Genomic DNA, 11,158 nt, shown 5'->3' on the forward strand with positions numbered 1-11,158 from the left:
GTGTATGGAAAAAACTTATATTTAGCGCAAATGAAGGAGAAATTGAGATTTTGAAGCTGTGTCTGAACATATAGAATCGATAGTATTATATAACTATATTAATGCATCATATATAACCGATTTAATAAAGTTCTTTAAAGTTTTAAAGTTTTAAAATTTCATAATTAATAATAATTGAAATATTTTTAAGAACTCTTTTAATAGTTTAATAAGAAATGTGTGCGCCACTCAGTTTTCAGAGTTATATTCAAAAGTATATATAAACAAATCATAAGCCATAATGTGAGTTACGAAACAAATCTTCCCGAATTCTTCTGTGTGTTACTCTTTTATCACGTATAATAGTGTAAATAAGTCAAGCTGTGTTAAAAAGCAGTAATATTGCAAATTGTACATTCATAAATATGCTTTGAAAATTATAAAACATTTAAGATATTGTTAAAAATGATTAATGTTAACTGTACCAATAGGAACTGGAAGACTGAATCAAGTCACCGCCCCCATGATTCTAAAGGACAATTAATTCTTCCACTTTTACAGAATAATCTCCACTTGATATCAAAAGGTACGCTGTTGGTATCCCTTTCTGAGAAGCATTCATATCTACCTTTTATATTTAAATCGTTTTTGAAATAGTGTAGTAAATAAATTTAAAGATAAATATATAAGGCTTACAATAAATAATTTGGTCACTGTATAATATAGATAACACATAAAACTTTTTTAAATAAAGCTTATATTTATTATTGCAATTAAAATTTAATAAATACATATATTTGCATTAAAATCGATTAAATTCACATACAAGTTCTGAAGGCATTAAATTTGGTAGCATTAGTAAATAAAAACACTGAGGTAAAAAATACAAATCATATACAAATCACTTCAATTAACTAATATATATGAGCATTTACAAATTGTCATAAACATTAAACAAATGCTTTGTAAAATATGTCAATGATAGCTTATACTAAATTTAATAACTACACATGACAAAAATTGTGCATTATTTATAAATATATATATGTATGTATATATATGTATATAGCAACTTAAACATTTACAAGTCTGAATGCATAAAATTGTCTTAATATCATTATTTGTTTTTAAATTCTCACAAATTTACTTTTTCTTGCCATTTGGTGTAGTTGACTGAAATACGGATGATGCTGACATTAAGTTTTCAATGTACTGCCCAAGTACTTGGTTCTCTGAGCGCAATTTCAGATTTTCTTCTTTTACGGAATCGACTCGTTGTGACAAGTCATCTAAAGTATTTTGCAATTCTAATACTTGAGTTATGAGTCGCGCCTTTTCCTCTTTCTCGTCAGGACTTATTTCTGCTTCCATTGAGTTGTGTGAAGAATCTGGTGTTGAGCTCCTATTAGTAAATGAAGATCGTAAAGAATCCATGGAACAACCGTTGGGCATATTATTTTGACGAATATCGTCATCATTAATAATCACTAAATATAACATTGAACATTAAAATTAATATAAAACAATACAGAATGTTTTTTTAGTAACTCACCCTGCGGATCTGCATCTGCTAAGGGTATGTTGTCATCCAATTTATCGATTAACGACATAACTTCAAAAATATATGTTCACGAATATTAATTTGAAATATAACAGAATGCTGAGCTATAATTTATTTAAATAATCTAAAACACTCTCAGAATATTATTATTTTGTGGTATTATTTTTTATCAATCACCACTTCAGTTAATTACTTTCTCTGCTGCTTCTTACTAGTATGTGTCATATTATTCACAATAAATGTAATGAATGTGCACGAATCAATGTTATTACATCTGTAAACAATATATTTATGCATCATGTAATAATAATACCATTATCCTTTAGATTATAGAAGAAATATTTTTAATAGTTTATTATTTTATTAATACATATTTAATTTAAATATTGATTTAAGTGTTCAAATATTTTTAATATATTAAAACAATTAAAATTTACTACTTTTTCCACAAATTTATAGATTATGCCATTTGGTAACACTCAATTAAGTACTTTAAAAGTATTTAATTTTTGTTTTATCAAAATTAATTAATTATAAATTTAAATTGGAAAACTTTTAAAATAAGTATTAATAATTAAAATTAAATGTTTTATGAGCTCTTCTACTACCAAAATACTTTATTTAGAAATTTTGGTTAATACAATAATATATATAACTCCTTAGATAGATAATTATAAAATAATAAAATAATAAAATGTTTATTCTATAATTATTCTTATTATTACGCCTTATAAATTTGACAAAATTCATTTAATTAGACATTTTATTATATATTTTTTAATTATCTAACTATGGATTTATATAAATTCATTGGCACAAAAATGTACCAATGAAGTATTTTGATTTACTTAAATTCTAATAAATTTATTTATGCCAATTCTGTTTTTATTATTAAAAAATTATATTGAAAGATTTCTTTAATACTTTTTAAAAAATCTAAAATCATTTCTTTTAATTTATTGTTATTTCAATTTAGAACTATAAAATTATTTCATAATATATTTACATATGCAATCGATGTTTAACTAAAAAAAACTTTTTTTTTTTGAAAATAGCATATATACGAATACGACTCTTGGATCCAATGAATATTTTACCTTTATAACAAACTCGTGCTTGTTGAAAAACGCTGATTAAATTAAATTAATTCCTGCATATATTCCTACTTTTTTCTTTATTTCCAAACTTGTAGTAAAATCTGGAAAGGTCTGAGAAAATTGTTTATTAATTTAGTCTTGATAAGTTTGTAATGCATACACTACCATTATTTTTTGAATATACTTTTTAAATATGACTAAGCAAATTGAATGCGTGCACAAATCACTACGAAAATTAATCGGTAGAATCATGAAATCATACATATATTTCAAACACTACCATTATTTTTTAAATGATTTTATTTTTTATATATAACTAAATAACTGAATGATTCGTGCAAAACACTATGAAAGCAAATCGGAAGAATCATATAGAGTTCTGAGTTTTTTTACTTTTTACTTTTAATTCTTGCCAACTATCGCATACTAAATTATTATAAATTATTTTGTTTATAATTATAATGAAATGTTTTTAATGCTAAATAATTGTATTCTAAATTAGTTTTTACTTCTCCTGAAAGAACAACGATAGACTTCGTTTCTGTATTTTTTATTTAAAAATACCTGTAGTTTTAATAAGATTTATATACAAATTTTATAAACAAACTATATACAAATATCGTTTATATACTTATAAATAATGCATTATTCATTTGCAAAATGCTTGCCGATTCAAACTTCCAAAATATTACCGTTGCATCTAAATTGCTTATGTTTCAGATGCAAAAATACCGTCCTGGCATTGGTTTGTTTCGTTTCGTATATTAGATTATATGGAGTTCTTGAATTATATCCTTTTTAGATTAATTTTTTTCAGAAATGCATTATACGTATACATTTATTACTAAACTATCCTTGTATACACATCCACACAAGCCGATCTATGTTATGTATGTATCAATGTTACAAGTACACATTTTTTTATTAACTATTGTTCAACTAAATAAATATATAGTAAATAATATTATTATATATGTACATCATTTTATTTCTTTATATTTCAATATTTCCACTACTTAATTATACAGCACTTGTCCAAAACTACCACGCAACGTGACGTTCGCCATTTTGTATTCTAAGTACAAATATGTATCAATGCTTTAAAATTGTTATGAAAATATTTTATTTTTTTATTTTCATTTCCATAATACATGTTTTGTTATATGTTTTGCTGTTTTTTAACATATACTTCTTTTAACAACAACAAGTAAATAATAACCAACTTTTTAAATATCTTATGCTACAAACTGATGAGGTTTTGTGAAAAATATGACTGTTTCAAGGTTTCAGATTTATATTTATATTAATATAAAATGTATTATAAATATATAAAATGTATTATAAATATATAAAATGTATTATAAATAATTCATCTAACACATTTATATTTCTTTAATAGATATAATAAGTCAAATTGAATCTTTAAAAACGCCCTCTGCTATAAATTTCTCCCTTTTCTGCTAAGGAAAACTTTTGTTATTTATCAACAAATGATATGGTTTATTATGTACACATTAATGAATATATTGACAATATTTAATTTATTTAATATTTATATACATATGTATGTATATTTAACACAATGTTTAAAAAAACTAAAACTCAAATAAACGATCTTTTAATGTTTCAATTTCTAGTCTACAGAGGATGGTATTCTTATACTGGTAAACACTTTAATGAGATTAGAATCCCTTTTTATTAATGACGATGTCGCATTAATTTATGCAGTTTTGCTGTACTTTGATAATGCCATTTTTGTTTGTATCCAAAAAAAATTATTAATAAATCTTTTCGTTTTGGCGACAGCTATATACATACATATATCTTAATTTTTGTATCAACTGTTTATCTTTGATGTATTTTTATTATTTATTCATGGTTTACACTTTCTTTATCTGCATACATTTTTAGTTTCCACAATATATATATGTTTTTAACGCTTAAATAATAATATATATATACAGTCCAACTTCCATAACTCGAACTTGTGTAACTCCAATTTTTTATAATTCGAAGTAAATAGAGTTGCACAGGATTTATAGAGCAAATTATATACAATTACCAAAAATTCTTTAACTCAGTCTCCATAAGTCGAACCTTTTCTTTGCAAAATGGTACTTCGATATATGGAAGTTTGACTCGAATCAAAAACCAGAAAAAAACAGTAAATGCAAAATATTAACAATAAAATTTTTAATCTGAATAATAAAATATATAATTAAATTTTTTCATAATTTTTATAACTTTGTTATAAGTAGCAACAATAAACTGAAAAAAGATATAATACTTATGTTAGTAATGAATAAAGAAAGTTGAATATAGCTTATTATTTATTCAATTTAAATATCTTTTCTTTATGTTGACTTCGGACGTATTATTGTCCACATCCAATTCAAAAGCATTGAAAACATCTGATGAATTTTTACCGTTCACCATGAATGCAAAATAAAAATGTTAGCAATATTGATTATACAATTTTATTTTTATTTACTATTCGCCCACGTCAAGACCCACTCATTTCGCTGGACGAAGTTTCTTCTTTCGCTAAATACAACAAAACCACAACAGCTTAGGATGGCTTCGTGCGTCTGCGTTTATCCACGTCCCATAAAATAACAATGCAAACATCTGGTGAATTTCACCTTTCATCAGGAATGCAAAATAAAAATAGCAATAATACTGATTTTACAGATGGAATTATATTCGTCCACACCAGCTAAGACCCGCTTATCTCAACCGACGCAGTTTCTCCTATTCTTACATACAACAAAACTGCTTATATTATTTGTTACAAGAATGGTTAAATCTTTCATAAACAAACAAAATAAATATTGACCCTACTATATGTAATAACTAAATTTTTATTCATTTTACATACATACATATTTTTTATTAAAAACATATATTATATAGTTTCATATGTTATACATATATATAATAAATGATATAATCATTATATATGTATATATATGTCATTCATCGATCGCCTCAATGACGTATGTCAAGAAAGCGCAATTTTTTTATTTTTTCTTGATTTTGTATTAAAAATATATTTTATGTAATTTTATATATTATACACATATATACTAAATGATATAATCATTATATACATATATATATATTATTAATCGATCGCTACAATCACGTATGTCAAGAAAGCGCCATTTTTTATTTATTCTTGATTTGGATTTATTTCAGCATATTCTACTAAACTATCGTAAATATATATTTAATACATATATAACGTTGCTATATAATATGGTATCTTACATGAAGTTAGACATTTCATAATAAATTTTATAAAGTTATTTTTAAATATTATGTTTTATTGCTGTATTTCAGTGCAAGATTTTTTTGCTTTACATACGTGATTATAGTTTCGACCAACGATATGTTACATTTTCAATACGTGCAACAAGTACTGTAATTTTCCAAAATAAAGAAACAATTTTGAAATTGTAATAAATATTATTTTTTTATTAGATTATGTGGTTATTTATTGTAATGTATTTTATTGTATTCTCTTAAATATAATTTAAGAACTTACTTTTTTTATTTATTATTAAGTTTTCATATTATTTTTGAGCCTGGAACAGGATCAAACTACCTGAATTTGCAAAATTCAAACTTCTCGTGAAATGTCAAAATTTTGCTATTTAACGTGAGCGACAACACTGTTTCTACGCATTTTGTGCAGCACTTTGAACGTACCAAGATCGCGCTGAATTTTACGCTATTAAACAGTGAAGTTAATTTTATTAAAATGATGAAAAGCTTGTTCTTTATTGCTTATAAGTGAAATATTAACAAAAATGAAAAGAACTCTTATTAAATGAACTAAAATAAATCAATTATGTTATAAGTTGTCACGAAGTAAAATGTTTAAAAGGTACAGCAACTGTGGACTACACATTTAAAAAAAGTTACTTTGTGTGCCGAAAGGTACTTTTTACAAATTCATTGAAAAAAAAACTTTAAATTTGTTTTAAACAACTATTAAAGTTATAATTAAGAACAGTTTTAAGTGTTATATTAAAAGATATTACAAAATAAGTTTATAAATTTAAAAACTAAAAGTTTACAAAAATTATTTGTATTAAGTGCTATATGTTTTGTGCTTATATATTTAAATATTTTGTTAAGAATTTTATATACATACATATAAATTGTTTAAAAAATAAGTAGATACAAAAAAAAACGTTTTGAAATATCTAATAAATAATGCAGGCGTTACAATTAAATAACATACAAAAACAAAATATTAACTCGGTGATATATCCTGTAAGCATTTCTCAACCCAGCACATCAAAACCCCGTGTATATAAAATCCCTCAAGAGAAAAGACCACTAGACACTAATAGTGCGGCAGGATTTCAAGCGGAAGTTCCAGTTCTTGGGATCTCTGCCGTACCAAAGCTAGTGCCAATAGTTAATGAAACAGTTGGAAGAAACTTGATTTTTAAGTCAATCCAGAACACGCCACCAGCAAGTGCCACCACCACCACCAGCACCACTAGCGCTAAACAAATGTCACAAACAAATAGAAAAAGTAGTAATCCAGAGGAGGATGACCGGAAACAAACGAATAAATTGCTAACGAGTATGTTTCAAGTAGTTGGATTGTTTTTGCTTTGTTTTGCTTTATTTTGATTTTGTAGTGATATGTAAATGCTTGTGTAGAAATACATATATTGTAACATAAACGATTAATAGTAATTATCAATTATTAGTGATTATAATTATAAATTTTTTGGATGTTATTGCTGTTACCACTGCCATTTTGTTTGCAATTATGTAATGCTAACTAACATACACAAATCTACAATTTGACGAGTTAAGTTGGAATGCAAGTTGCGAGTTGATGATGCGAATTTTTAACGGCGACGTTGTGCATACAGGGTCTCAAAAAATGTTTAGCCTTACAAGTAGTAAAGCAAATGAAGGCATTATTTAATTTGCTTATTAATTAATTAACAGATTGTTTGTCGTCTTATGTGTCATTAAGGCACATTTTGTGAATTTCAGTAGGAAATATTTATCAACTGGCGACTAATAGTTATTGCTTTCGGATATTTTTACGTATTATTTTATTATTTTTCACGTGTGTTGTATCTGCAGAGCGAAAACGAATTACAATATATAGTTTAGTTCTGAAATATCTTGTGTATGGAAGGCAGTCAGCAGTCAGTCAGTCGATAGCAAACGGTGTCAGTAGCAAGCAGCGTCAGTAAGTTTTGTTTATATTAAAAGTGATACTTATTATTTGGTGCAACCTGCAGATTGATTTTCTTTCTTTTTCTTTGCAAGCAAGCATTTTTCTTGACAAAATATAAACATAAATATAAATAAAAGACGAGCGACGAACGCATAGTTTGATTTACTCGCTTGACAGTTTAAAATATTGTAGATAGACTTGTCAAATATGGTAAAATAAAAATTTATGTGAAATTAGCTGAAGTTTATAAATATACACAAAGCTTGTTTTTGATTTTACAAGTAATAAGTTAAAAGTTATAAGTTCATCAGTAACAGAAAAGCAGCTCCATTTTGGCAGCAAGTAACAAAAATAATAAAAATAATAAAAATAAAAATGAAAATAAAATTATTCATATAAATATTGATAAGCTGCTAATATTGTGGTGTCGTTTGTGAGCATGTAAGTAATGCCTTTTTATAGGTGTTTTAAATATATTTATTTAAAAGTGCAATTGTTACTGATACGTTTGTATAACCAGTAAAAAGCATAGGTTAGGTTTTTTTTTTTTTACTTGAAGTTGGTTTTTTTTATCTTAAACAAAACGTTCAGTTTCTGAAATCAGTGACAATTTAAATAAGAAAAAGATTGCATGTGTTAAAACGAAGAAGATGTGAAATTTATTAAAATCTACATTAGAATCGTGAGTTTATGCATTTGTAAATAAAATATATGAAATCTGAAGAGTTCATTTAATATATTTTTGTAACCAGAGTTAAAACCTTGTCTGTCAGTTTGTCAGTTGAAACATACATACCAAATGTTATATAAATATAAAAAAGTATTATTACACTATGTTATATGCTCATATACTACCTAAAAAAAAATAAACATATTATATATAACATTAATTATAATAAAATTCGAGCTTAATTATTATTTTATGTAGTTTGTTGCAATACGTGATTCATTTTAATACATTCGTTTTTTTATTTGTTCTTTTTTTTCGTAAGTGCTGCCCATATTTGCTTGCTCTTGCTCTTTGATATTAAGTAAAAATATATTCACTAATTATAATCCTTTATTAAATACATTCCATTTTATCTATCTTACAGTTAGCAAGGAACAAATGTTGGTAAACGCTAAGATTGCACAAGTGGTACAACTTCCAACCTTAATTCCTGTCAACAAATTAACTTACGGCACTGGTGCTGCTTCAGACAAATCACAAGGAAACAGGATCGTACAATTGTTAGACACGAAAATTACTCAACGACCTGCTGATGTGTCATCAAGAGCCTTACAACAAACATTGAAAACATATCCTGGTAAGAAGTCTATCGATACTAAACAACAAATCAAAACAATTGCGACAACAACAACCAAAAGTGCATCCAACAACAAGCCAAACAATATGCAAGTCAAAATGAGCGTTAATAGCACACAGTTGGTACAATATAAAACGCAAACTTCCGAGCTCTCCCATCTTAATGCACCAGAGGAAGAAGTTTTAAAGCAAGAGCACAGCTTAGGCACTGGCACTGGCACTCCGTTATACCATGCACAAGACACAATTTCCATAATTCCAACTAATTTTGCTTACGCCGAAAGTGACTTGCCAACAGAATTGTCAGTGCTACCAAATACAAACAAATCAGTAAAAGCAGTATTTGCAACCGAACCAGCAAGTGTAACGCTTGAAAAATTACCTTTAAAACCAGCAAATATTGATAGTACAAACAAAAATCAGTTAATTCCAGAAGCTGCAAATGGTGTGCCAACAATGCCAGCAGGCGAAAAAACAATATTGCGAAAACGACAAAAAGAACTTGATGAAAAAGCCCGTATACAGCGTTCCAAATCCTTGAGCATTTCCCAAATAGTCGAAAATGATACCAACAATGAACGTCGTTTTTCACTCAACGTTGAATCTATTGAAACTGATAATAATGATTTAATCATCGATTTAGATGGACTCCTTGATGAGAATGATGAAGAGAAATTACAAGAAGAAGAAGGAGCAGTTGTTGGTGCCAACATAACGAACAACAGTTACGACAATAATGGCATTGCTGAACCGTACGATGATGAGGACGACGACGATGATGATGATGATGTACAAATTGTACAAACTTATTCTACACCCAATAAAGAGTTCACAAACTCTACAGCAGATCGTATCAGTGAAGAAATAGCACCAAGTCATCAATTACAAATAACTGATGTTAAAGAAAATTATGCTTATGATATTAATACAGATGTATCAACAATTCAACAAAATACACCTCCTGTAAATAATACAAAACAAAAAAACCCAACTAATGCTAAAGCTAATTATAATGTTCTTAATAAGACTACAAAAAAACATAGAAGTTCCTTGGAAATAGAAATTACTCCCGATGTATCCATTATTCACCAATCAAATGCAGGCACGGATACTTCGTTGCTGTGTGATGAGCCATTTTTGCTATCATCATCATCATCCACTACAGCTTCATCGAATAATAATTCACGTACATTAGAAGTAGAACCAACAACAGTGATTAAGAAGATACAAACAACAAAAACGAAATCTTCCGAATCTGCTGGAAATAAATCTGCTGCATGTTCTGATAGCAGAAAAGTGCCAGAGCATACACGAAATTTATTAGCTTGGAATAATAATGTAGGATCTGCACGTGGCACAGATATACGTTTCGAGTTAAATGAATTCAGTTTGTTACAGATACATGAACGTTGCGCTGCTCGCGAACGTTCAATAAATTTCTTCGAGAAACCAATAGGTGAACGTCAAATCTCTTTAAAAGATGATCCATTGTTATACATGTGCAAACATTGTAATACACACGGACCGGCTGTTAAATTCTTGGCACCGCGTAAGTTGATATATTGTATAATATTATAATTAAGACATCACCAAGGCATAACTTTATTAGTTATTTATAATACTATTGATAGAGCAATAACATGTAATTTCACAAGAATTTCTCGAAAAAAGGAATTCAAATCTTATAGACACCTTGTAATATTGTTGTTGCTCCTATTGCTGTCCAAATTTATCTTTACGAAGAAAATAAATAAATGTTGTTATACCACAATTCTAAAGTTCCGCAAGTTTTAGGAATCTTGCTAGATATTGCAGTATATGATATTAGATATTGCAGTATATGAGTAGATTCAGAAGCTTACAGAAGTAGCTGGGTGGGTGTGCGTCCCGAATGCACTCGTCCATTTCGACAATCAAGTGCCGTTCATCACTCTCAATATGAACTCTATCAGCAGTTCTTTAAAAGTTAGACAGTTCATTGAAGACGTAGATTTTAGTGA

General features: G+C 27.2%; 2 protein-coding genes across 6 annotated transcripts in view; one reads left to right on the forward strand and one right to left on the reverse strand.

Annotated features, from left to right (window-relative positions):
• Positions 1 to 828: 828 nt before the first annotated feature.
• On the reverse strand, positions 829 to 1,753 carry LOC119681759 (short coiled-coil protein B-like). Its single transcript, XM_038095033.1, has 2 exons — positions 1,532 to 1,753; positions 829 to 1,466 (listed from the first exon to the last, which is right to left on the reverse strand). The coding sequence occupies exons 1-2, from the start codon at positions 1,587 to 1,589 to the stop codon at positions 1,123 to 1,125; spliced, it is 402 nt and encodes a 133-aa protein (XP_037950961.1). The 5' UTR covers positions 1,590 to 1,753; the 3' UTR covers positions 829 to 1,122.
• A 4,517-nt stretch (positions 1,754 to 6,270) lies between these two features.
• Positions 6,271 to 11,158, forward strand: part of LOC119682001 (lethal(3)malignant brain tumor-like protein 1) — a 428,722-nt gene continuing 423,834 nt past the window's right edge. The window contains exons 1-2 of one of the 5 annotated variants that reach the window (XM_038095327.1): positions 6,271 to 6,526; positions 8,947 to 10,707. In XM_038095327.1, the coding sequence (XP_037951255.1) occupies positions 8,961 to 10,707 (1,747 nt within the window). In that variant the 5' untranslated portion in view covers positions 6,271 to 6,526; positions 8,947 to 8,960. Of the gene's footprint in view, positions 6,527 to 6,834; positions 7,238 to 7,712; positions 7,865 to 8,105; positions 8,294 to 8,429; positions 8,535 to 8,946; positions 10,708 to 11,158 lie in introns of those variants that run through there. The other 4 variants (XM_038095325.1, XM_038095329.1, XM_038095326.1 and 1 more) reach the window with 4 other exon arrangements.

This window comes from Teleopsis dalmanni, chromosome 2 (genome assembly GCF_002237135.1).
Source record: "Teleopsis dalmanni isolate 2A chromosome 2, ASM223713v2, whole genome shotgun sequence".
Lineage (NCBI taxonomy): Eukaryota > Metazoa > Arthropoda > Insecta > Diptera > Diopsidae > Teleopsis > Teleopsis dalmanni.

Excerpts from the sequence above, each read along its gene's own strand:
- LOC119681759 (XM_038095033.1), bottom strand. The coding sequence starts at position 1,589 with ATGTCGTTAATCGATAAATTGGATGACAACATACCCTTAGCAGATGCA. Across the intron at positions 1,467-1,531 it reads AGCAGATGCAGATCCGCAGG|TGATTATTAATGATGACGAT; the intron begins GTGAGTTACTAA and ends TGTTATATTTAG.